The following is a 22583-nucleotide window of genomic DNA, read 5'->3' as shown; positions in this document are numbered from 1 at the left end:
ATATATTTTATTTATTTATTTGACAGAGACAGAGATCACAAGTAGGCAGAGAGGCAGGCAGAGAGGGAGGGGGAAGCAAGCTCCCTGCTGAACAGAGAGCCCGATGTGGGGCTCGATCCCAGGACCCTGGGATCATGACCTGAGCCAAAGGCAGAGTCTTTAACCCACTGAACCACCCAGGCGCCCCTGATTTGTGTTTTTCTGATAATTAGCGATGTTGAATACCTTTTCATGTACCTGTTGACCATCAATGGGTTGTCTTCGGAAAATATATCTATTCAGATACTTTGCCCATTTTTCAGTCAGATTCTTTTCTGTTGAGTTGTAGGAATCCTTATATATTTTGGATATTAACCCCTTATCATATATAGAATTCATAAATATTTTTTCCCATTGGGTAGGTTATCTTTTTGTTTTTGTTGATGGTTTCCTTTGCTATACAGAAGCTGTTTAGTTTGAAAGAATCCCACTTGTTTATTTGCTTTTGTTGCCTTTGCTGTGGTGGTCTGTCCAAAAAAAAAAAATCATTTCCAGGACCAGTGTCAAGGAGCCTATCTCCTTGTGTTTTCTCTAGGTGTTTTATGGTTTTGGATCCTTTATTCAAATCTTTTAATCCATTTTGAGTTGATTTTTCGGAATGGTGTAAGATAGGGGTCCAGTTTCATTCCTTTGCATGTGGCCATCCAATTTTCCCAACACTATTTCTTGAAAAGGCTATCCTTTCCCCATTGTATGTTTTTGGCTCCATTGTTTCAAATTAATTGGCCATATGGGTGTGAGTTTCTTTCTGGGCTCTCTGTTCTTTTCTAGTGATCTATGTGTTTGTTTTTAAGTTAATTCCATACAGTTTTGATTACTATAGCTTTGTAATGTTATTTGGAATCAGGAAGCGTGATGACTCCAGTCCAGCATTGTTGACCTTTGTCAAGATTGGTTTGGCTACTCTGGGTCTTTCGTGGTTCCTACAGATTTTGGAGTTGTTTTAATTTATTTCTGTGAAAACTGCCTTTGGAATTTTGAAAGGGATTGCATTGAATCTGTAGATTACTTTGAGTAGTATGGACATTTTAACAGTATTCTTCCAATCTGTGAACATAAACTATCTTCCCATTTATCTGTGTCTTCAGTTTCTTTCATTAGTGTGCTATAATGCAAATATAAATGGGATTATTTTCTTAATTTCTCTTTCTGATACTTCATTATTAGTGTATACAAATGCAACTGATTTGGGGGTCACCTGGCTGTCTCAGTTGGAAGAGCATGCAACTCTTGGGGTTGTGAGTCCGAGCCCCACCTTGGGTGTAGAGTTTACTAAAAATAAACTTTAAAAAATGCTACTGAATATTGATTTTGTATCCTGCAACTTTACTTAATTTGTTTACTTACTAATTTATTTATTCTAATAGTTTTTTGGTGGAGTCTTTAGGATTTTCTACATATAATATGTCATCTACAGACAAACATAGTTTTATTGTTTCCCTTCTGAATGAATGCCTTTTGTCTCTTTTTCTTGACTAATTGCTCTGGCTAGGACTCCCAGTACTGTGTTGAATAAAAGTGGTGAAATTGGGCCTCCTTGTCTTGTTCCAGAGGAAGAGCTTTCAGTTTTTCACCATTGAGTATGCAATTAGCTGTGGGCTTGTCATATGTGGCCTTTATTCTGTTGAAGTACATCCCTTCTCTACCCACTTTGTTGAGAGTTTGTATCATGAATGGATGTTGGATTTTGTCAAATGCTTTTCCTGCATCTGTTGAGATGATCATATGATTTTATCCTTCATTTTGTTCATATGGTGTATTTCAGTGATTGAAATTGTATGTTGAATCATCCTTGCATCCCTGGAATAAGTCCCAGTTGGTGGATGATCCTTATAGTGTATTGAATTCACTTTGCTAAAATTGTTTGAGAACTTTTGCATCTGTGTTCTTCAGAGATATTGACCTGTAATTTTCTTTGCTTGTAAGTGTCCTTGTCTGATTTGGGTATTGGACTAATGCTGGCCATGTATAGTGAGTTTGGAAGTGTTCTCTCCTCTTCTAGTTTTTTGGAAGAGTTTGAGAAAGATTGGCATTAATTCATCTTTAAATGTTTAGTAGAATTCACCAGTGAACCCATATGGTCCTGGACTTTTGCTTCTTGGGAGGTCTTTGTTAACTGATTCAATCTCCTTACTAGTAATTGGTCTGTTCAGATTTTTTATTTCTTCATGATTCACTCTTGGTAGGTTGTAGATTTTTAAGAATTTATCCATTTCTTTTAGGTGTCAACTTTTTCAGTATATTACTTATTTTTTCTTGGTGAATCTGGCTATGGCGAATCTGTTAGGTTTGTTCATTCATTTGTTTAGTTTTTAAAAACCAGCTTTGTTTTATTGATCTTTTCTATTATCTTTTTAGTCTCTATTTTGTTTATTTCTTCTATGATCTTTGTTATTTCCTTCCTTCTACAAACTTTGGGCTTAATTTGTCCTTTGTGTTCTAGATCCTTGAGGTATAAAGATAGATTGTTTATTTAAGATCTTTTTTGTTTCTTAATGTAGTCATTTAACATTGTGAATTTCCCTCTTAGAACAGTTTTTGTTGCAGCCCTTAAGTTGTGCTATGTTGTGTTCCCAGTTTCATGTGTTTCAGTAGATTTTTATTTCACTTTTAAGTTCTTTGACCGATTGGTTGTTCAGTAAAATGTTGTTAAGTCTTCACATATTGGTGAATTTTCCAGTTTTCTTCTTTTAATTGATTTCTATTTCCATACCATTGTGGTCAGAAAAGATGCTTCATACAATTTCAGTATTCTTAGTTATTAATACTTGTCTTCTCTCTCTCGAAAAAAAAGAGGCACCTGGGTGGCTCAGTCGGTTAAGTGTCTGCCTCTTGATTTTGGCTCAGGTCATGATCTCAATATCATGAGATGAGCCCTGCACCAGGCTTCATGCTGGGCATGGAGCCTGCTTAAGATTCTCTCTCTCCCAGGCGCCTGGGTGGCTCAGTCGGTTGGGCATCCAACTATTGATTTTGGCTTCAGTGGTGATCTCAGGGTTGTAGGATTGGGCCCCATGTGGGTTTCTGTGCTCAGTGTAGAATCTGCTTGTCCCTCTCCCTACCGCTCTATCCTCCCCCTGCTCGCATGAGCATGTGTGCTCAAGCGCTCTTCACTCACACTCTCTCTAAAATAAACAAAATCTTTAAAAAAAAAAAAAGATTCTTTCTTTCCCTTTCCCTCTGGCCCTCCCCATCCACAACACTCTCTCACTCTCTCTCTCTCTCTCAAAAAAAAAAAAAAAAAAAAAAAACAACTTGTTTTCTAATATATGATCTGTCCTGGATAATGTTCCATGTGTGCTTGAGAAGAATATGTATTCTGCTGCTTTTGGATAGTGTATTTTAAATATCTATTAAGTCTAACTGGTTTTAGAAAGTATCATTTAATTCTAGTGTTTCCTTATTGATTTTCTTTCTAGATGATCTATCCATTGATGAAAGTAGGGTTTTGAAGTCTCCAACTGTTACTGTATTGCTGTCTATCTGTTTATCATCAGATCTGTTAATAATTGCTTTATATATTTAACTGCTTCTGTGTTGGTGCATAAATATTTGCAAATGCTATATTTTCTTGTTGGATTGACACCTTTATCATTATATAATGGCCTTCTTTGTCTCTTATTACAGCCTTTGTCTTAAAGTCTGTTTTGTGTGATATAAGTATAGCTACCCATGCTTTCTTTTGGTTTTCATTTGTATGGAATATCCTTTTCTATCCTTTCACTTTCAATCTTTTGTGTCTTTAAAGCTGAAGTGAGTGTCTTGTAGATAGCATATAGATGGCTCTTATTTTTTTTTAATCCATCCAACCACTCTTTGCCTCTTAATTGGAGAATTTAATCTTTTTACGTTTAAAGTAGTCATTGATAAGTATGGATTTGCCATTTTTAAAAAATTGTTTTCTGGCTGTTTTGTAATTCCTTTGTTCCTTTCTTCTTTTGCTCTCTTTTGTGATTTCATGAACTTCGGTAATGATAATGCTTATATTCTTTTCTCATTTTTTTGTGTATCTACTATAGGTTTTTGCTTTGTGGTTATCATGAGGCTTACATAAAACATCTTATAATAGTCTGTCTTAAGTTGATAACACCTTAGGTTCAAACACATTTTAAAGCTCCACATTTGGGGTACCTGGCTAGTTCAATTGGTAGAGCATGTGACTCTTGATCTTGGGGTCATGAGTTTGAGCCCCATGGTGGGTATACACAAACTAACTTATAAAAATGGTGAATCTAAAGGACCATTAATTTTTAAAAAATAAGCTGTACATTTTTACACTACTGTTATATTTTGGGGTTTTTGTTTTGTTTTGTTTTGTTTGTTTGTTTGTTTTAAGCAGACTCCCTGCTGAGCAGAGAGCCCAATGCGGGGCTCAATCCCAGGACCCTGGGATCATGACCCAAGCTGAAGGCAGAGGCTTTAACCCACTGAGCCACCCCAGGCGCCCCTACATTTTGTTTTTGATATCACAGCTTATGTCTTTTTGTCTTTGTACTTATTAGCACATTATTGTACTTAAAGTTATTTTTGTTCACTTAAACTTTATACTAGCTTATAAGTGATTAACCCACTTTCACAGCATTAGATTATTCTGAATTTAACTATGTTTCTACCTTTATGTTTATGATTTATATTTTTACATGTTTACCTGTTATTGATTAGCGCCCTTTTGTTTTAACTTACAGAAGTTCCTTTAACATTTCATGTAAGTGTGAGGTCTGGTGGTGCTAAACTCCTTCAGACTTTGCTAGTCTGAACTACTCTTTCTCTTTGCTTCAGTCTGGATGACTTTGCTAGGTAAATTATTCTTGACTGGCAGGGTTTGCTGCTGTTGTTGTTTTTCTTTCAGTACTTTGTATTGTGCCAGCTCTTCTGGCCTACAAAATTTCTGTTGAAAATTTTGCTTATAGTATTATAGGGGTTCTACTGTATATAACAAGTTGTTTTTCTCTTGCTGCCTTTACAGTTCTTTCCTTGCTTTTAACTTTTGGCAATTTAAATACAAAGTGTCTTGGTTTGGGTCTCTTTGGATTCATCTCATTGGGAACTCTGAATGTCTGTTTCCTTTCCCAGGGATTTTTTCAGCTTTTTTTTCTTTGAATGACTTTTCTCCTTACTCTCTGTCTTCTCTTTTTGGAACTATGCTGTGAATATTTGTCCATTTAATATTGCTCCATAATTCCCTTAAGCTATCTTCACTCATTTTCATTCTTTTTTTTTTTCCCCTGCTCTGATTGGAGAATTGTACTAACCTGTCTTCAAGTTTGTTGATCCCTTTTCCTGGATCATCTAGTCTACTGTTGAACCCCTCTATTGAATTTTTGATGCAGTTATTGTCTTCTTCAGCTCTATGACTTGTGTATGGAACTTATATTTTCTATCTTTGTTAAAATTCTTGCTTTGTTCTCCTGATCTAAGTGAGCATATTTATGATCATTATTTTGAACTCTCTGTTAGGTCCTTATTTATCTTCATTTCATTAAGGTCTTTTTCTGAGGTTTTATCTTGGTTTTTTGTTGGAACATATTCCTCTTTTTCTTCATTTTCTGTGACCATCTGTGTTGGTTTCTATGCCGTAGGTAAAACATCCACCGCTTTCAGTCTTGAACAGGTGGCCTCCTGTAGGAAATCAACTATTTCTTTCAACCGTCTTGGCTCTTAGTTGTCTGTCAGTCCTTTGTGATTGTGTCCAAACAGCTTTATTTGTTCTTAGGGTCTCCCAGTAATTAAGGGTGTACCAGTACCTGTCAGTGTTCATAAGGGGAATAGCTTAGTTAGTACCTAGATGCATGCTGATTGGAAAATGGACCCTCAGGCAGCAACTTTTAATGTATGCAAATGGACCTCTTTCAAGGGAAGATGGAGATGGGCATTTCTTTCTGCTCCCTCTGCACTGAGCCCTGGTAAGATAGTAAGAACTCTTTCTGTCTGATACCATCCTGTTATACTCATGAACACAAGACTCACTGGCTACCAGACCTAGACAATCAAGGGACGTGTCACCTGCAAGGCAACCATAAAAGCTGGGGCGCTGGAGGTTTGCACGAGCTATTTTCTCAGAGACACCAGTGATGAGGGGGTGGGCAGGGCAGTTGTGGTGTTTGCTATCTTCTGCAGTCTCTGGAAAGGATTGCAATGGGCCCCCATGTGTGTTACATTAGAAGCCTGCTGGGGCACCTGGTTGGCTCAGTTGGTACAGCATGTGACTCTTAATCTCAGAGTCTTGAGTTTGAGCCTTAGGTTGGGTATAGATTTTTTTTTTTAAAGATCTAATTTATTTATTTGACAGAGATCACAGGTAGGCAGAGAGGCAGGCAGAGGGGGTGGGGGGAAACAGGCTCTGCCAAGCAGAGAACCCGATGCAGGGCTCCATCCCAGGACCCTGAGATCATGACCTGAGCCAAAGGCAGAAGCTTAACCCACTGAGCCACCCAGGCGCCCCAAGATTTTATTTTTGAGTAATCTCTATACCAAACATGGGGCTGGAACTCACAACCTCAGGTATAGAGATTTCTTTAAAACCAAAAGGGGAAAAAAAAAAGAAACCTGCCCCTCAGGTCAAGGCTTTTTAGGTAAACAAATAGACCTCTTTCATGGAAAGACTGGGCATTTCTGTGTTGCATCTGCACTGTTCCTGTTCCTTTGGTGGATATGCACTTACATTCGCAGTCTCATTCTCTGCGAATGTAAGCCCCACTGGCCACCAGAGCCAGGCAATCAAGGGGGATCCCTTGCGCAGCATCTGCAAGATCCAGGGCACAGGACATGTCCATAAGCTCCTTTTTGGGAGATTCCAGAAACCTAAAAATGGGTAAAGGAACAGTGTGAAGATGGCACCTGTCAGTCTCTGCAGCTCTGGAGAGTTTGCATTCAGCTTCTAGATACATTTTTTTTTTTAATGATTTTATTCTTATTTATTTGAGAAAGAGAGAAAAAGAGAAAGCGTGAGCAGGGAGAGGGGCAGAGGGAGAGAGAGAAGCAGACTCCCCGCTGATCATAGAACCCATCACAGGGCTGGGTCCCAGGACCCCAAGATCACAACCTGAGCCAAAATCACAACCTGAGCCAAAGTTAGATGTTTAATCAGCTAAGCCACCCAGGTACCACTAGATGCATTTTAAATTAGAAGCCCATCCCTCAGACCAAAACTTATAAGATAAGCGAATAGTCTTGCTTCATGGAAAGACTGGGTGTTCTAGTCTGCTGCCTGTATACTGGGTCCCAAGGGGTCAGCCAAGATGAGTCCATGTGCTTAAGGACATGGGCTTAAGAACTGTCTTTTAGCTTGGCTTTGTGAGTCTCTTGGACATACGTCGTGTTGGCTTCAAACCTAGATGTTTTGGGTGTGCCTCTCTCATATGGAAGTCTTAAAAGATAGGGTGCTGAGTATGGGTTTGTGGGGGGCCAAACCCTTTGTTCCTCAGGAAGAGGCTGAGAATTATGCTTTCCCTCCCAGTTGCAGGTTGTCTCACTGGAGGTAGGTTTTATGGTGAGCTGTTTCCAAGTCTTTCCCACCCTTTTGATGTGGGTTTTTTTTTTGTTTTGTTTTTTGTTTTTTGTTTTTTTTTTTTTTTCCTCATTCACCTGATGTGTAGGAATAGCCAGCTAGTTTCTGGATTTCTTTCAGAGGAAATTGTTCTTTAGATAGCTGTACATTCTGTGTGTTTGTGGGAAGAGGTGTGTTCAGGAGCCTCCTATGTCACCATCTTGAATCAGAACTCTGTAATCTCTTAAAATGTCTAAATCTTAGGGCACCTGGGTGGCTCAGTTGGTTAAGTGTCTGGCTTCAGCTCGGGTAGTGATCTCAGGTTCCTGGAACCGAGCCCAGCATCAGGCTTCCTGATCAGCTGAAAGTCTGCTTCTCCCTCTCCCTCTGACCCTCCTCCCTGCTTGTATGTTGTCTCTCACTCTCTCTCAGTCCCAAATAAAGAAAATAAAATATTTAATAAATAAATAAAATGTTTTAAACACAACTTCTAAATCTCTTAAGTTTTTTCAAAATAAATTTTCTTTGCTTTTATGAAATGTGTTTATGTGATGTATTCTATTTGCACCATTATAGAATTTTACCCTAATTTCCAATTTAAATAGAAATTTGGGGGCTCCTGGGTGGCCCAGTCAGTTAAGCAACCGACTCTTGGTTTCGGCTCAGGTCATAACCTCAACGGTTGTAGGATTGAGCCCCACATTGGGCTCCATACTCAGTGTGGAGTCTGCTTCAGATTCTTTCTTCCTCCCCCTTCTGCTCCTCCCCCCTTGTGTGCTCTCTGTCTCAAATAAATAAGTAACATCTTAAAAAAAAAAAAAAAAAAGAAGGGCGCCTGGGTGGCTCAGTGGGTTAAAGCCTCTGCCTTCAGCTCAGGTCATGATCCCAGAGTCCTGGGATCGAGCCCTGCATCGGGCTCTCTGCTCAGTGGGGAGCCTGCTTCATCCTCTCTCTCTGCCTGCCTCTCCGCCTACTTGTGATCTCTGTCTGTCAAATAAATAAATAAATAAATAAATCTTTAAAAAAAAAGAAAGAAATTCCAGTGATCATCTCTGATGTAACAATGCAAAAGCCATAAATTTGATATTAAAACATTTCATTTTGGGGGCACCTGGGTGGCTCAGTGGGTTGGGCCTCTACCTTCGGCTCGGGTCCTGATCTCAGGGTCTTGGGATCGAGCCCTGCATCAGGCTCTTTGCTCAACAGGGAGCCTGCTTCTCCCTCTCTCTCTGCCTGCTGTTCTGCCTACTTTTGATCTCTCTATCAAATAAATAAAATCTTTAAAAAAAAATTCATTTTCAGTAGTTGTTGTACAACTCTGCTCTGATAACCTTTTTTGGTAAGTGTATGTGCATTTTGTTACCTGGTATTTTATAGATACTAAATTTAAAATTTATTAACTACTTACTGCTGTTGGAATCACTTTATTTCATCAAGTTAATATCCCTACTTTTGCTTTTAATTCTAGAGTTTATTTCCTTACAATCTCTACCACGTAGGCATGTTTGAGTCCCATTATAATTCAATAACAGAATAGGTGATATATGACTCTTGAAAATATACCTCATTTAAGGGAGACTTATTTAAAAAAATAAAAATAGGGGCTCCTGGGGGCACCTGGGTGGCTCAGTGGGTTAAAGCCTCTGCCTTCGGCTCAGGTCATGGTCCCAGGGTCCTGGGATTGAGCCCCACATCGGGCTCTCTGCTAGGCAGGGAGCCTGCTTCCCTTCCTCTCTCTGCCTCTCTCTGCCTACTTGTGATCTTTCTCTCTGTCAAATAAATAAATAAAATCTTAAAAAAAAAAAAAAATAGGGGCTCCTGTGTGGCTTAGTTGGTTAAACAACTGCCTTTGGATTCAGGTCATGATCCTAGAGTCCCAGGATCAAGTCTCACATTGGGCTCCCCACTCAGCAAGGAGTCTGCTTCTCTCTTTGACTCTCTGCCTTCTCATATTCTCTCTCTCACACACTCTCTCTCTCAAATAAATAAAATCTTTAAGAAAATAATAATATAAATAAAAATAAAGGAGACTTACTTAAATATGCAGTGTTAAAGCACAGCAGTTACATTATTGATGTTGTTTAGGAAGTTAACAGATAAAATATTTTGTTCAGGGGCGCCTGAGTGGCTCAGTTGGTTAAGAGACTGCCTTTGGCTCAGGTCATGATCCCAGGGTCATGGGATCCAGTCCCGCATCGGCTCCCTGCTCAGCGGGGAGCCTGCTTCTACCTCTCTCTCTGCTGCTCCTCCCCCTGCTTATACTTTCCCTCTTGCTCTTTCTCTGTCAAATAAATAAATAAAATCTTTAAAAAAATTTTTTTGTTCATTTGAATTCAATGAATTAATCTACATTTGTATGTGGAAAATAACCCGTAAAGAACCCTGATAAAGGGTAGAAAATTGCAATTGGGACATGTTTTAGTCTGAAAACTTCAAAGATTATGAGTTATATCTCACTGCACTTTCTATGAAAATGAGAATTGTACCTTTTAATTGTATTTATTATGTTTAATATGACTTCATTCTAGAATACTAATTTAGTTACATGGTTATTACGATCTTAATAACAAGTTACTATTTCAGAATGATTGTCTACAATGCTGAAATAGCTTATATTAAGTCATGATTACAATTTAGCTCCATTTCTGGTTAATAGAGTTTTACTTCCTTGACACAACATATTTGACTAGGGCCAAGGAACTAAAAAGTCATTTTTATTTTTTTTAAAGATTTATTTATTTATTTATTTGTCAGAGAGAGAGAGAGAGAGGAGCGAGAGTGAGCACAAGCAGACAGAGTGGCAGGCAGAGGGAGAAGCAGGCTCCCCACCGAGCAAGGAGCCCGATGTGGGACTCGATCCCAGGATGCTGGGATCATGACCTGAGCCCAAGGCAGCTGCTTAACCAACTGAGCCACCCAGACGTCCCTAAAAAGTCATTTTTAGATGGTGAAAGAATTTCACACACACACACAAAGTATATTTTAAGTTCCCTTTATATACAAGGAATTATTATTGAAGCTGTTGCTCTGTCGTTTTTAGTATTATCTGTGGAGCCACTTCAGTGCCATCCCAAGCTCAGCAGAAGTTTTAACGTATTATGGATTAAGAAGGCAGATAATTTACAAAATTATAATCTATAAAATTGTTCACCACTTATTACATTGATAGTAATAGGTCATCTCAAACTAACATAAGCTATTAACCGAATACATAATAATCTCTAGTAATACTGCATTTGTTTCACAGATTTAGGTATTTTTTGTTGCTTTTAAGGAGATCTTGAAATTTCCTGTGATCACATATGGAAATTAAAATAAGTGTACTGTAGATAAATGTTATTTCATGTACTTAAATCCATCGGTATTTTTAGATTCAAGGGTTAGTATTTTACAAGCTACTTAATAATTAACCATAGAGTTTCTCTTCTCCCTTAATCATAGTTACTTTTCTTAGGAAAAAGAAAGGTGAAGTAAAAGTAGTCCAGGAATATTCATACTTGAAGGCTTTATCTGTTCTTTATTAATCCTTGAAGTCTCAGTGATAAGAAGGATTTATTGTAACCTTGTCTTATTTGTCTTGTAGTTGTTGGGGAAATGCTCCTATTGTCTCTCATTCTTAATTTCAGAAACATGATTTTGTTAAATACATAATCACAATGGGGAAAGGGAATGATAATTTTACTTGCATTTTATTTTTTAAAAAGTCGATTGAGGTACGTGGTTACAAATCGTAAATTTGTGTTGCTTATTTAGGTTGAACTGGAGAATAAAACTTGGAGGCATTTAAATTGTGAAATAGGTAAATGTTGTGAAATGTGAATCCAGAGAAATGAAACTATTAAAAGGAATTTGTTTTTAGTTGTACAGATTTTTTTTACTGAAGAATGACAATTGAGGAAGTAATCAAACTGAACTTGCTATATTGTTCCCACAAATACACCAAAACGATTAAAATGAGACATTAATTTCCTTTGATATTTAACTCGAATATTGAATGCCTAACATATTAATTTGTTAAACTTCTTCTTTAAAATGTTGTTGTGCACTATTGGTGTACTTTTTTTTGGCTTTTTTATTTTATATCCTGGCCTAAAAAGAAGAGCAAATTATGTTTGAAATGATTCTTTTAAACTTTAGTTAAAAGACACCGTTTTTTGGCTGGTTTTGAGGGGGTGTGTGTGTGTTTGGGCGTGTAAATTGGGCTTATTGTCAAATAATGTACCTACCATAAAATTCTATTTTAAAAGCAAGCTGAAGTAAATAAACATATACATAGGCAATGTTACTTTAAAATCAACATGATAAGAACTGTCAAATATGCAAATAATTTTAAAGTACTGAAGTTATTTTAAAAAAGAACCTTTAAAACTACAGAGCAGCAAAGTATAATTACATTTAACATGTAGAACATTTTAGACAATAAAAGAATGATGTTTTCAATAAAGCCTTTAGAGCCATGTCAGTAAGTTTTGAATATATGGCTTTAAGTAAAATAAGTTTAAAATAAAAACAACAAAATATAGTTGTGTTTATGAAATCTAAACGTGAGTTACTATCATAAAATATTTTAGATTTGATGCAGATACTAGTACAGTGCTTCCCTGAAGTTTTTTTTCATTACACAGCAAGGAGAAACATCAAGAAAATATTCTCTCAAGCTGCATATTCTGCTATTGCTGGTTTCTTGTAATTAAAACAAGTGTGCAGATTTCATATTAGTTGAATTTAAATAAATGTTTATAGATTGTTTAATATATAAATGTAATTTTAATTCTGAGAATATTGTGTAAGTCCTGGAAAATAAATTACAGGAACTGAAAGTAGCATGGTCACTGTGTGTGTTAAACACATAATAAGATTTATGAAATCCATTTTCAGTAGACAACTTTCGGACTTTAAAAAGTAAAACTTTCCATTAAAAACCTACTTAATTTGTTTTCCTTGTAAAACACGCAGCTAAAAATTAATTTAAAAAAAAAGTTAAAGAGGTTTCTACTTCATTTACTTAGATAAAGTAACTCTTTTTCCTCTCAAATGAAAATTCTTTCTGTACCCTTAAGGATAATTGATGATGAGCACCCAGGCATCTGAAAGGGCAAGGAGACTGTTTTCCTTTGTTCTTACCTAATTTCTGTTGAATAAGGAGATTCTGCCCTCGAAGATTAAAAGGACACCTTACTTTCAGGATGTTTTTAAAAACATGATTCCAGGGGCGCCTGGGTGGCTCAGTGGTTTAAAGCCTCTGCCTTCGGCTCAGGTCATGATCTCGGGGTCCTGGGATCGAGCTCCGCGTCGGGCTCCCTGCTTGGCGGGGAGCCTGCTTCCTCCTCTCTCCCTCTCTGCCTGCCTCTCTGCCTACTTGTGATCTCTGTCTGTCAAATAAAAACATGATTCCATGAACTTCTGTAGGTTTAAATATTTTCATTGTTTTGTATATTAGATCATCTTTCTTCCTTTTTCTTTTTCTAAGATTTTTTTTTTTTTTTTTTAAGTAATCTCTACACCCAACATGGGTCTCGAATTTACAACCCCAGGATCAAGAGTTGCATGCCCTACCGACTGAACCAGCCAGGCACCCCTAATCATTTTTTCTTTATATAAACCAGTTGGTATGGTCATACCTCTTTCCCAATTTAAATGCGTTTGTATGGGGGTGCCTGGATGGGGCTCCGTTAGTAGAGTATATGACTTGATGTCAGGGTCATGAGTTCAATCCCACAATGGGCATAGCGCTTACTTTATTTTTTTTTTTTTTAAGATTTTATTTATTCATTTGACAGAGAGAAAGAACAAGCAGGGGGAGCAGCAGGCAGAGGGAGAGGGAGAGGGGAGAAGCATGCTCCCCACTGAGCAGAGAGCCCAGTGCAGGGCTGGATCCCAGGACTTGGGTTCATGACCTGAGCCAAAGGCAGATGTTTAATGATTAAGCCACCCAGGTGCCCCTAGAACTTACTTTTTTTAAAAAAGTTTAAAAAAAAATTGTGTGTGTGTATATTTATCATTATAATAGGGGAAAAATCAGTTTAAAATGATGGCACTATCTTAGTAACTTGATTTAAATAAATATAAAATTCTAAAGCCTTTAGGAATGCCTGGGTGGCTCAGTCCTTTAAACATCTGCCTTCACCTCAGGTCATGATCCCAGGGTCCCACATCCAGCTCCTTGCTCAGAGGGAGCCTGCTTCTTGTTCTGCCTGCCACCCCACCCCACCCCGCTGCTTGTACTCTTTCTGTCTCTCTGACAAATAAATAAAACCTTTAAAAAAAAAAGAAAAAGATTCTAAAACCATTAAATTAAGATAAAACAGGACACCAAACTTTAAATAAACACTTCACTGATCTTTTCTACACAATTTTATGTAAAAAAAATAGTTTTTTGCTGTAATTTTACATAATGAGGACTATATAAATGGTATGATAGAAAAGTGTTCCCAGGGGTGGCTGGATGGCTCAATTGGTTAAGTGACTGCCTTAGGCTTGTAAGGGCCTAAAACTGACCCTGCCCCCACCTCAGGAACTTACTTAAAAGCAAGTCCGGGAAACCAGTCCCAGGTAACAAAGACCAAATACAAGGGTGGGTCAGGCCAGGTGGAGACATCCACTCAGTGGGGCGCACATACTGTCTCTCTAGCTACCAAGCAGTGTGGGTCCTGCCTTTTGGGTGCCAGTTCTGACCAAGGTGATAGGCTAGTTCAAGTATCTACTAGGGTAAATTGTAATTCAATTGGCCACCCGTGTGTGACTTAGCATGACTGCAGCTTTCTCTGTGTGTTACAATCTCATTGGCCACCTGTGTGTGGCCAGGCCCAACCACATGGCCTTTGCTCTATAAAAGTTAGTCTGTAAGGCAGGGAAGGGTCCCTCTTTGTAAGAGACAGCCCTGACCGGTCAGTTTGATTCTCGATGCTTGGCGCAAAATAAAGCTTTGCTTGACTTTCGCTTTGTATTAGTCTCGTTCCTTTGATCACAGACCTGTTATTGGGGGACCTAACAGGCTCAGGTCATGATCCTGGATCAAATCCAGGATCAAATTTGATCCCAGGATCAAATCTTGCATCAGGCTCCCTGCTGAGCAGGGAGTCTGCTTCTCCCTCTGACCCTCCCTGCTCTCATGCTGTCTCTCATATTCTCTCTCTCTCTCTCTCTCTCTCTCTCTAATAAATAAATAAAATCTTTAAAAAAAAAAAACAAACGGAAAAGTGTTCCCACATTTGTCCAACTTGGGACATAAAAAGTGTGCTATCTTTAAAATAAAATTTATGTAGACTTTTTTCTTTGTCTTTTTTTTTTTTTAAGATTTCACTTATGTATTTGATGGAGAGAGAGAGAGAGTACAAGCAGGGGGAGCAGCAGGGAGAGGGAGGGAGAGGGAGAAGCAGGTTCCCATTGAGCAGAGAGCCTGACATGGGGCTCAATTCTAAGACCCCAGGATCATGACCTGAACCAAAGGCAAACGCTTAACTGACTGAGCAATGAGGTGCCCGTTTCACTTTTTCTTAGCAGTTGAGTGCCATCTTACCACTCATAAAAATGGATTTGCTATGAAGATACCAAGGGTTGTAAAGGAAGACGTTTTTCTGAATTCATATTTTTAAATCTTGGCTGTATTGTTAAAATTTCATAACTTGCTTATACTCTAATAGTATTGTTTGATATATATATATATATGTATGTATGTATATATTTTTTTAAAGACTTTATTTATTTATTTGACAGAGAGAGATCACAAGTAGGCAGAGAGGCAAGCAGAGAGAGAGAGGAGGAAGCAGGCTCCCCGCGGAGCAGAGAGCCCGATGCAGAACTCGATCCCTGGACCCTAAGATCATGCATGACCTGAGCCGAAGGCAGAGGCTTAACCCACTGAGCCACCCAGGCACCCTTGTTTGATATTTTTAAAACTCAAAATATATCTTCATTATGGCTTACCAATTTTTATTTAGTGCTTCTAGTGAATTATAGTTTAATGACTTGTGGAATTTATTGTGTAAATTATTAAAAATGAATGGAAATATAATTTGTTTTAAAACAAGTTATATAGGAAAATTGGTGCCATTATATATTAAACAGTTTTTAAATCAATAAGATTAGAAGAAACAACAAGTGTTGGCAAGGATGCTGAGAAAGGGGAACCCTCTTGCACTATTTGTGAGCAGGCAAACTGGTACAGCCACTTGAGAAAACAGTATGGAGATTCCTCAGAAAGTTAAAAATAGATCTGCCCTGCACTCCTGCAATTGCACTACTAGGTATTTACCCAAAGGATACAAAAATACAGATTTGAAGGGGTATATGCACCACAATGTTTATAGCAGCATTATCAACAATAGCCATACCATGGAGAGATCCCAAATGGCCATCAACTGATAAATGAATAAAGATGTAGTGTGTATACACACACACACATACACACACACACACACACACAGTGGGAATATTACTCAGCCATCAAAAAAAAAAGAAAAGAAATCTTGTCATTTGCAATAACATGGGTGGAGCTAGAGTGTATTGTGCCAAGTGAAATAAGTCAGTCAGAGAAAGACAAATAGCATATGATCTCATTCATATGTTGAATTGAAAAAAGAAAACAGATGAACATATGGGAAGGGGAAAAAGAAAAAAATGAGAGAGGGAGGGGCACCTGGGTGGCTCAGTTGGTTAAGCAACTGCCTTCAGCTCAGGTCATGATCCCAGTGTCCTGGGATTGAGCCCTACATCCAGCTCCCTGCTCAGCCCGAAGCCTGCTTCTCCCTCTCCCACTCACCCTGCTTGTGTTCGCTCTCTTGCTATGTCCCTCTCTGTCAAATAAATAAATAAAATCTTAAAAAAAAGAGGGGGGGGAACCGTAGGAGACTTTTAACAATAAAGGAAAAACTGAGGGTTCATGGAGGGAGGTGGGTTGGGGGTGGGCTAGATGGGTAATGGGTATTAAGGAGGAGGGCACTTGTGATGAGCCCTGGGTGTTGTACGTAAGTAATGAATCACTGAATTCTACTCCAGAAACCAATATGGGCCCCTGGGTAGCTCAGTAGGGTAAGCCTCTGCCTTCAGCTCAGGTCATGATCTCAGGATCTTGGGATCGAGCCCTGCATCGGGCTCCCTGCTCAGCAGGAAGCCTGCTTCTCTCTCTCTCTCACTCCCCCTGCTTGTGTTCCCTCTCTCACTGTATTTTTCTCTGTCAGATGAATAAATAAAATCTTTTTTTTTAAATCTGAATAAAAAGAGAGACTTCTCTCTGCTGCAGTAGTTCAGTTTGTTTAAAAATATTAAATCTTGGGGGCACCTGGCTGTCTCAGTTGGTAGAGCATGTGACTCTTGATCTCAAAGTTGTGAGTTCAAGCCTCAGTTGGTAGAGCATGTGACCCTTGATTTGAAAGTTGTGAGTTCAAGACCACATTCAGTGTAGAGCTTACGTTAAAATTTTATATATATATAAAATCTGATATAGTTGACTTACTGAAAAAGGAAGACATCCCAAAAAGAAAAATTCTCTCTTTGGAAATAAATTGTTAAATTACAAAACTGCATTATAAAATTTAGTTAATGATTGACTTTGAAAGCCAATACATATGAACTTGAAAGTGTTTATCTTAACGGTTATCTTAACTGTTAATATCTTTTAAAATATACCTTTTTGACTTAATTCCTTTAATTTTCTCACTACCCTCACCACTTTTCTCACCAACCAAGTAAGTTGGAGGGAGTTAGTGTTTTGTTTTATTTTGTTATGTTTGTTTTTAGTAAGCTCAATGCCCAACATGGGGCTTAAACTTACCTCCTTGAAGTCCAGAGTCCTATACTCTACCAACTGAGCCAGCCAGGCATCCCCAGAGTGGCACTTTTAAGGAGGGAGGTATATTTGTAGCATCAACATGCAGGAAAAAGAAAATCATGAAAATATGCTAGCCAGCCAAATGCCTGTTTCAGCATGGAAGATAGCATAGTTAAATAAAAAGAGCACTGATTTCAGAGTCTAAAGGATCTGCTCTATTATAATGCAGGATTATTGGAAGGCTTGAGTAAAATGTTTCTGAAAATATTTCATGACACTAGCACAAGCTAGTGAAATGTAAGATGTCATTTTGCTTTGGGGGGTAATAAAGGCTTATTCAGTTATTGCCACATAACTATTTTTTTCATCTTCTGACTGGTGATCAGCAGAGGTGTCTTCATTGACTGTCTTGAAAAATTCTATGATTTTTGACCCTGTTGTTAGTCAGGGAGTATGTCTGGCAAGTAGTAGAAGGAAAGAAAAAGAGACAAATGTGGTAGGTCAGTATTTCCAAAAGAGTGAATTGGTTTGGGGCGTCTGCATGGCTCGGTCTATTGAGTGTCTGACTCTTGAGCTCCGCTCAAGTCTTGATCTCAGGGTTGTGAGTTCAAGCCCCACACTGGGCTCCATCCTGGGTGTGGAGCCTACTTTAAAAAAAAAAAAAAAAAAAAAAAAGAATGTGTTGGTTCATAGTTTATAACATTTTGTTCAGCCCTAGATAATGCAGAGATAATACAAAAAATAAAGTAACAATGTTTTGGCTTATTCTTGAATTGTGGTGAAAGTTTATCTTTAGGGTGTAATTATTTTATCAAGATTTTATTTGTGGGGTGCCTGGGTAGCTCAGTTGTTAAGCGTCTGCCTTCAGCTCAGGTCATGATCCCAGAGTCCTGGGATCAAGCAGGAAGTCTGCTTCTCTCTCTCCCACTCCCTGTGCTTGTGTCCCCTCTCTTGCGGTCTCTCTCTCTGTCAAATAAATACATAAAATCTTAAAAAAAAAAAAGATTATATTTGCGTATTTTCTAGTGCAACCTTTTGTGATCTTTTTTAATCATTCGTCAAAAGCAATGAATAAGTGGATCAGGTTGTGAGATATTTAATATTATAAACTCTATAAAGAGCCATCTTTCATTCTTTCTTAGACTTTTCATTAATGTTTTGATTATCCTCCTTTTATACAGGACTTTGCTTCCCGGGCTAAACTGGCAGTTCAAAACCTAGTACAGAAAGTTGGATTTTTTGGAATTTTGGCCTGTGCTTCAGTAAGTGAATTGTATTAAAAGTGAGAAATTCTAATAAATGGTAGATTTATATTTTGATCCAATTTGTTTTTAAAGATAGCACACTTAGAAAAATAAAGATAACACACTTGAGTGAACAAAAATGTTATCACTTTTAATGAGTATGTAATTTTATTAATCATTCATCTTACTCATCAAATGAGCTGTTTATGTTGGATAAGTTCATACCTTGTTTACTGACTTTTTAAACATTTCATCTTGCCATTGATGACTTTGGACTTAAATAGCTTATTTCAGTAAGAATAAAAAGATTTAAAAAAAGAAAGATAAAATTCATCCTTTCCATGAAGAACTTATAAAATGACGTGCATTTAACCAAATAAAATGACTTCATTCCTTCCGGAGTTATAGATAGGTAGGCTTTTTCCGGAGTTTCAAGCATTAACTATAAGGAAGAATTCATATGAAACCTGTCTCAAGGGATATTTACAATTATCAAAGTAATCAAAACCTCTCGGGCAAAGTTAAGTGCATCTTTGGCTACAGTGAACTAAGAAGCCACTTACGTCAAAAATGTAGTTAATGTCTCAAATTGCAGATTTGTAAAATTGACATTTCTTGATGAGTTGGCTTTTATCCTGCTCCTTTTCTAACATAATAGAAACAGTTCTATTTGAAATGGAACATTTTGAACAGAGTTTTCTTTGGTAGCCTGTGCACAATTTTTGGCACTTCAGTGGTGGATTTCGCCAGTGTAACTAGGTGCATCTAGTTGATATGATGAAAACTGCAACTGTAAGTATAATTCACAAAATTATTGTCTACTGACACACAACTCCTTTATCCATTATGTACTAGAATATGAATAAATCTTTGAGTACTCCTGCCTTAGCAAAGCAAATGGCCAGAAAAGAAGACAATTGGTGCCAAAATTTCTAATGGATATGAACATTTTAGATATACTGTAAAATATACATGTGCCTTTGACCCTGGCAATTTTAGAAATTTTTGTAATCTAAGTTTTCTTTTTAATGTTTAATATTTTATCATAATATTGACCTCAACTATTTGAACAATTTATAAGTTAAGTTTATTGTAGTGTGTTATAGTAGAAAAAGAATTGGTTTTGGCATTCCTAAATCAGTTTTGCCTCTTATTAACTGCATAACCTAGTCAGGTTACTCTCTTTGAACCCTGGTTTTCTAATTTTTAAAATGGGGCAATAAGACACTCATTGTAAAGGCTGATGTGAGGATTTAAGAAAGTGTATGTGAACTAACACAGTGTTTAGAACATAAAATGTTCCTCCATTTTTTATTGTTACTCATCAGCTTTGATTCAGTCACTGAGTGTTAGGAATAAAGAGATGAAAGATACTCCCTTTTCTCAAGGATGCTGAAGTCCAGTGAGGAAGACCGTTGAAATACAAGGATAGGTAGAAAGTGCCATGGAAGTCAACAGAATGGGATTAAGCTGAGAGGCCTAATGGATAATAATGTCCTTACTTTAGAGGCTAAGTGAACAAGCATGACAGCCGTATTGCCTGAGTTGAAATCCTGCTCTGCTGCTGAAATCCTGCTATCCTGAATAAATTGTCAAACCTGTCTCACTTTTCTGTAAAGTGAGTGTAATGGTACCATATAGCATTATTTTGAGACTAAATAAGTTGACAATGTAGAAATTTTAGAAAAGTACTGAACAAGTCAAAACATTCAAGAAAAATTAGCTTTCATTATTTGTGGGGAAAACACAGAGTACCTTCAGTTTATTAAAACAAGATAGTATTTATTCTTTGGTACTTGTCTATCCGTGTGTCCTCACTTCTGAAAATCCACTTTCTATACTAGTCAGTCTTCTTTATATTGGACTAGGAATAGGCAAATTGATAGATCAGTTTGGCCTACCAGGAACTTTTTTCTAGAAAATTTTTGATACTTATCTTAAAGTGTTGAAAGCATATATACTTCATTTAAGTTTATTATTTTGTTAACATTCAAACTAAGATAAATAAAACTCCTAGTTGAGGGAAAATTTCAAAGCTACTTAGTTCATTTAATCCCAGTCTTCCTTTCTGTGTATATAGCCAGGAGTTGAAAAGCAAGAGTTAATAACATGCACATGAAACAATAAATTCACTGATTATATATGCTCTTCTGAGGGCATATAGCATACGCTGAGGTGTCCAACATGTTTAGCAAATTCTAATTTTTAATCTTCTCTGCTTTACATCTTGTATACTTTAGATTAATTTCTATTTCAACATGAGGTAGAGCCTGATAATATAGGAAAACAATTAAAATTATAATCCATGGAGTTATGAAGGTCACATGAGAAAATATAAGAAATGATTGATGTAAAGTTGTACAAATGGTATTATTATTAACATGATTATAAGACAGATGAAATTGCATAAAACATTTGAATTTGGATGAGAAAAACAAAACTGAGTTATTGAATCCAAGTGTTATGAACAAAAGAATATTTGAATTCTAATTTAGTCATGGACTTATTTTTAAAAGAACATATGTGACAAATATCTTTTAAACAACTAGGCTTTTCTTTGAAATTTCAAAAATGAAATTATATAAATTAATTGGCTTCTGAATGGTTCTGCCAACTGCCACAAGGACAGAGTGCTTCTATGGGAGAAAAATAGATGAAGTGCTCAAAAGCAGCTTGTGGTTTCTTTGCATTTTTACATGAAATTGTATTTCAGCATTCTTGAAATGTGGGAATGTTTGGAAAAGGTATTTGTTTTGAATCATTTCTTTGTCTGGGACTGAGTATTCAGAACATCTGAATCTATGTGCTCATATTTCCACACTTGATTTTCTTTTTAAAATATATTACACAGTCCCACAGCCTTGGGCTATCATACAAATGATGAGGTTTGTATGTGCAATATACAAATTATGAATTTTTTTATGTTGAGGAATAAAAGCACATTTCCACATAAATGTATTTGTGACTTTTATAAGAATGTTTGCTGTAAAGATGTGAGTACTTTCTAGATAATATTCTTATTTCAGGCTGAAGATTTTAGAGCCCTAGTAACTACTGAAGTAATCTTAAAGCTTTTTCTTCATTTATACCTCACCTTAAACACAGCTACCAAATGGCAATGTGCTGAAAGGTATTAAATTCCTGCAGGTCCATTGGTTTTATCCAATTCTAATGTGATTAAAAGAAAAAAATATATGGGGTGTTAGCTATAAATAAAAGCAAAAGGACAGCTGGGTTTGCTTTGAACAGCAGCCCAAAATGAATATGAGACCCAACTTACAAAAACATTAGAATACTTGCCTAACCTTCTGAACAGCCTAGTGATGAGGGAACCTATACCTGTCTTTGCAGTGAAAGCAAGGCTTAAAGCATGATTCCCCATACCTGTAAGTCATAAGATTAATCTGTTCCTTGGATTATATATTTTAACTTTTTTTCTTAAATAGATTCCAAATCCTCTATTTGATCTGGCTGGAATAACATGTGGACACTTTCTTGTACCTTTTTGGACTTTCTTTGGTGCAACTCTGATTGGAAAAGCAATAATTAAGATGCATATCCAGGTAATTATATGCTCTGATTCACTGCCTAATGATGATGAGCCCATTAAAAGGCATTAAAACTTAATTTCTTTGCTTATCCCAGTATGAATTGTTAATATTTTGGTTTTGCTTCTTTTGGTTGGTAACTTACTGTGGTATTTAACCATGTCATTTGGAAGTTAGTGAATTTGGTACAAATTTTTCCTGTGCCTGTTGGAAAATTGTGACCCTTTAAGACTTTTCTTCTTGTTTTCTTTCTTTCCTTCTTTTTCCTCCCTCCTTTCCTGTCTTTCTTTATTTCACTTTTTGCCTTGTGAAACTGTTCATCGAAGACTATTAACAACCAAAAACAGTGTTCCTGTATAGGAAAATGCATGTCATTTTCACATACGTAGTCTAAAAATTTCACATTTTTACTGACCATGAGCTGAGAGAAAATGGCCTTTCACTAATTCTACTTTTCTTTCATACCCCCCCAATATACTTCCTTTCAAGGCATCAAT

The 22583-nt window shown here is 37.1% G+C and overlaps 1 protein-coding gene across 3 annotated transcripts in view; it reads left to right on the top strand.

Annotated features, from left to right (window-relative positions):
• Positions 1–22583, top strand: part of VMP1 (vacuole membrane protein 1) — a 134898-nt gene that overhangs the window by 85604 nt on the left and 26711 nt on the right. For all 3 annotated transcript variants that reach the window (XM_080826039.1, XM_080826040.1, XM_080826038.1), the window contains 2 exons: positions 18476–18556; positions 21985–22101. In XM_080826039.1, the coding sequence (XP_080682165.1) occupies positions 18476–18556; positions 21985–22101 (198 nt within the window). The remainder of the gene's footprint in view (positions 1–18475; positions 18557–21984; positions 22102–22583) is intronic.

Source organism: Martes martes (assembly GCF_963455335.1).
Source record: "Martes martes genome assembly, chromosome: 16".
In the NCBI taxonomy this organism is placed as follows: domain Eukaryota; kingdom Metazoa; phylum Chordata; class Mammalia; order Carnivora; family Mustelidae; genus Martes; species Martes martes.
The sequence above is the reverse complement of the archived record's forward strand: the minus strand, read 5'-3'. Positions and strand labels throughout refer to the sequence as shown.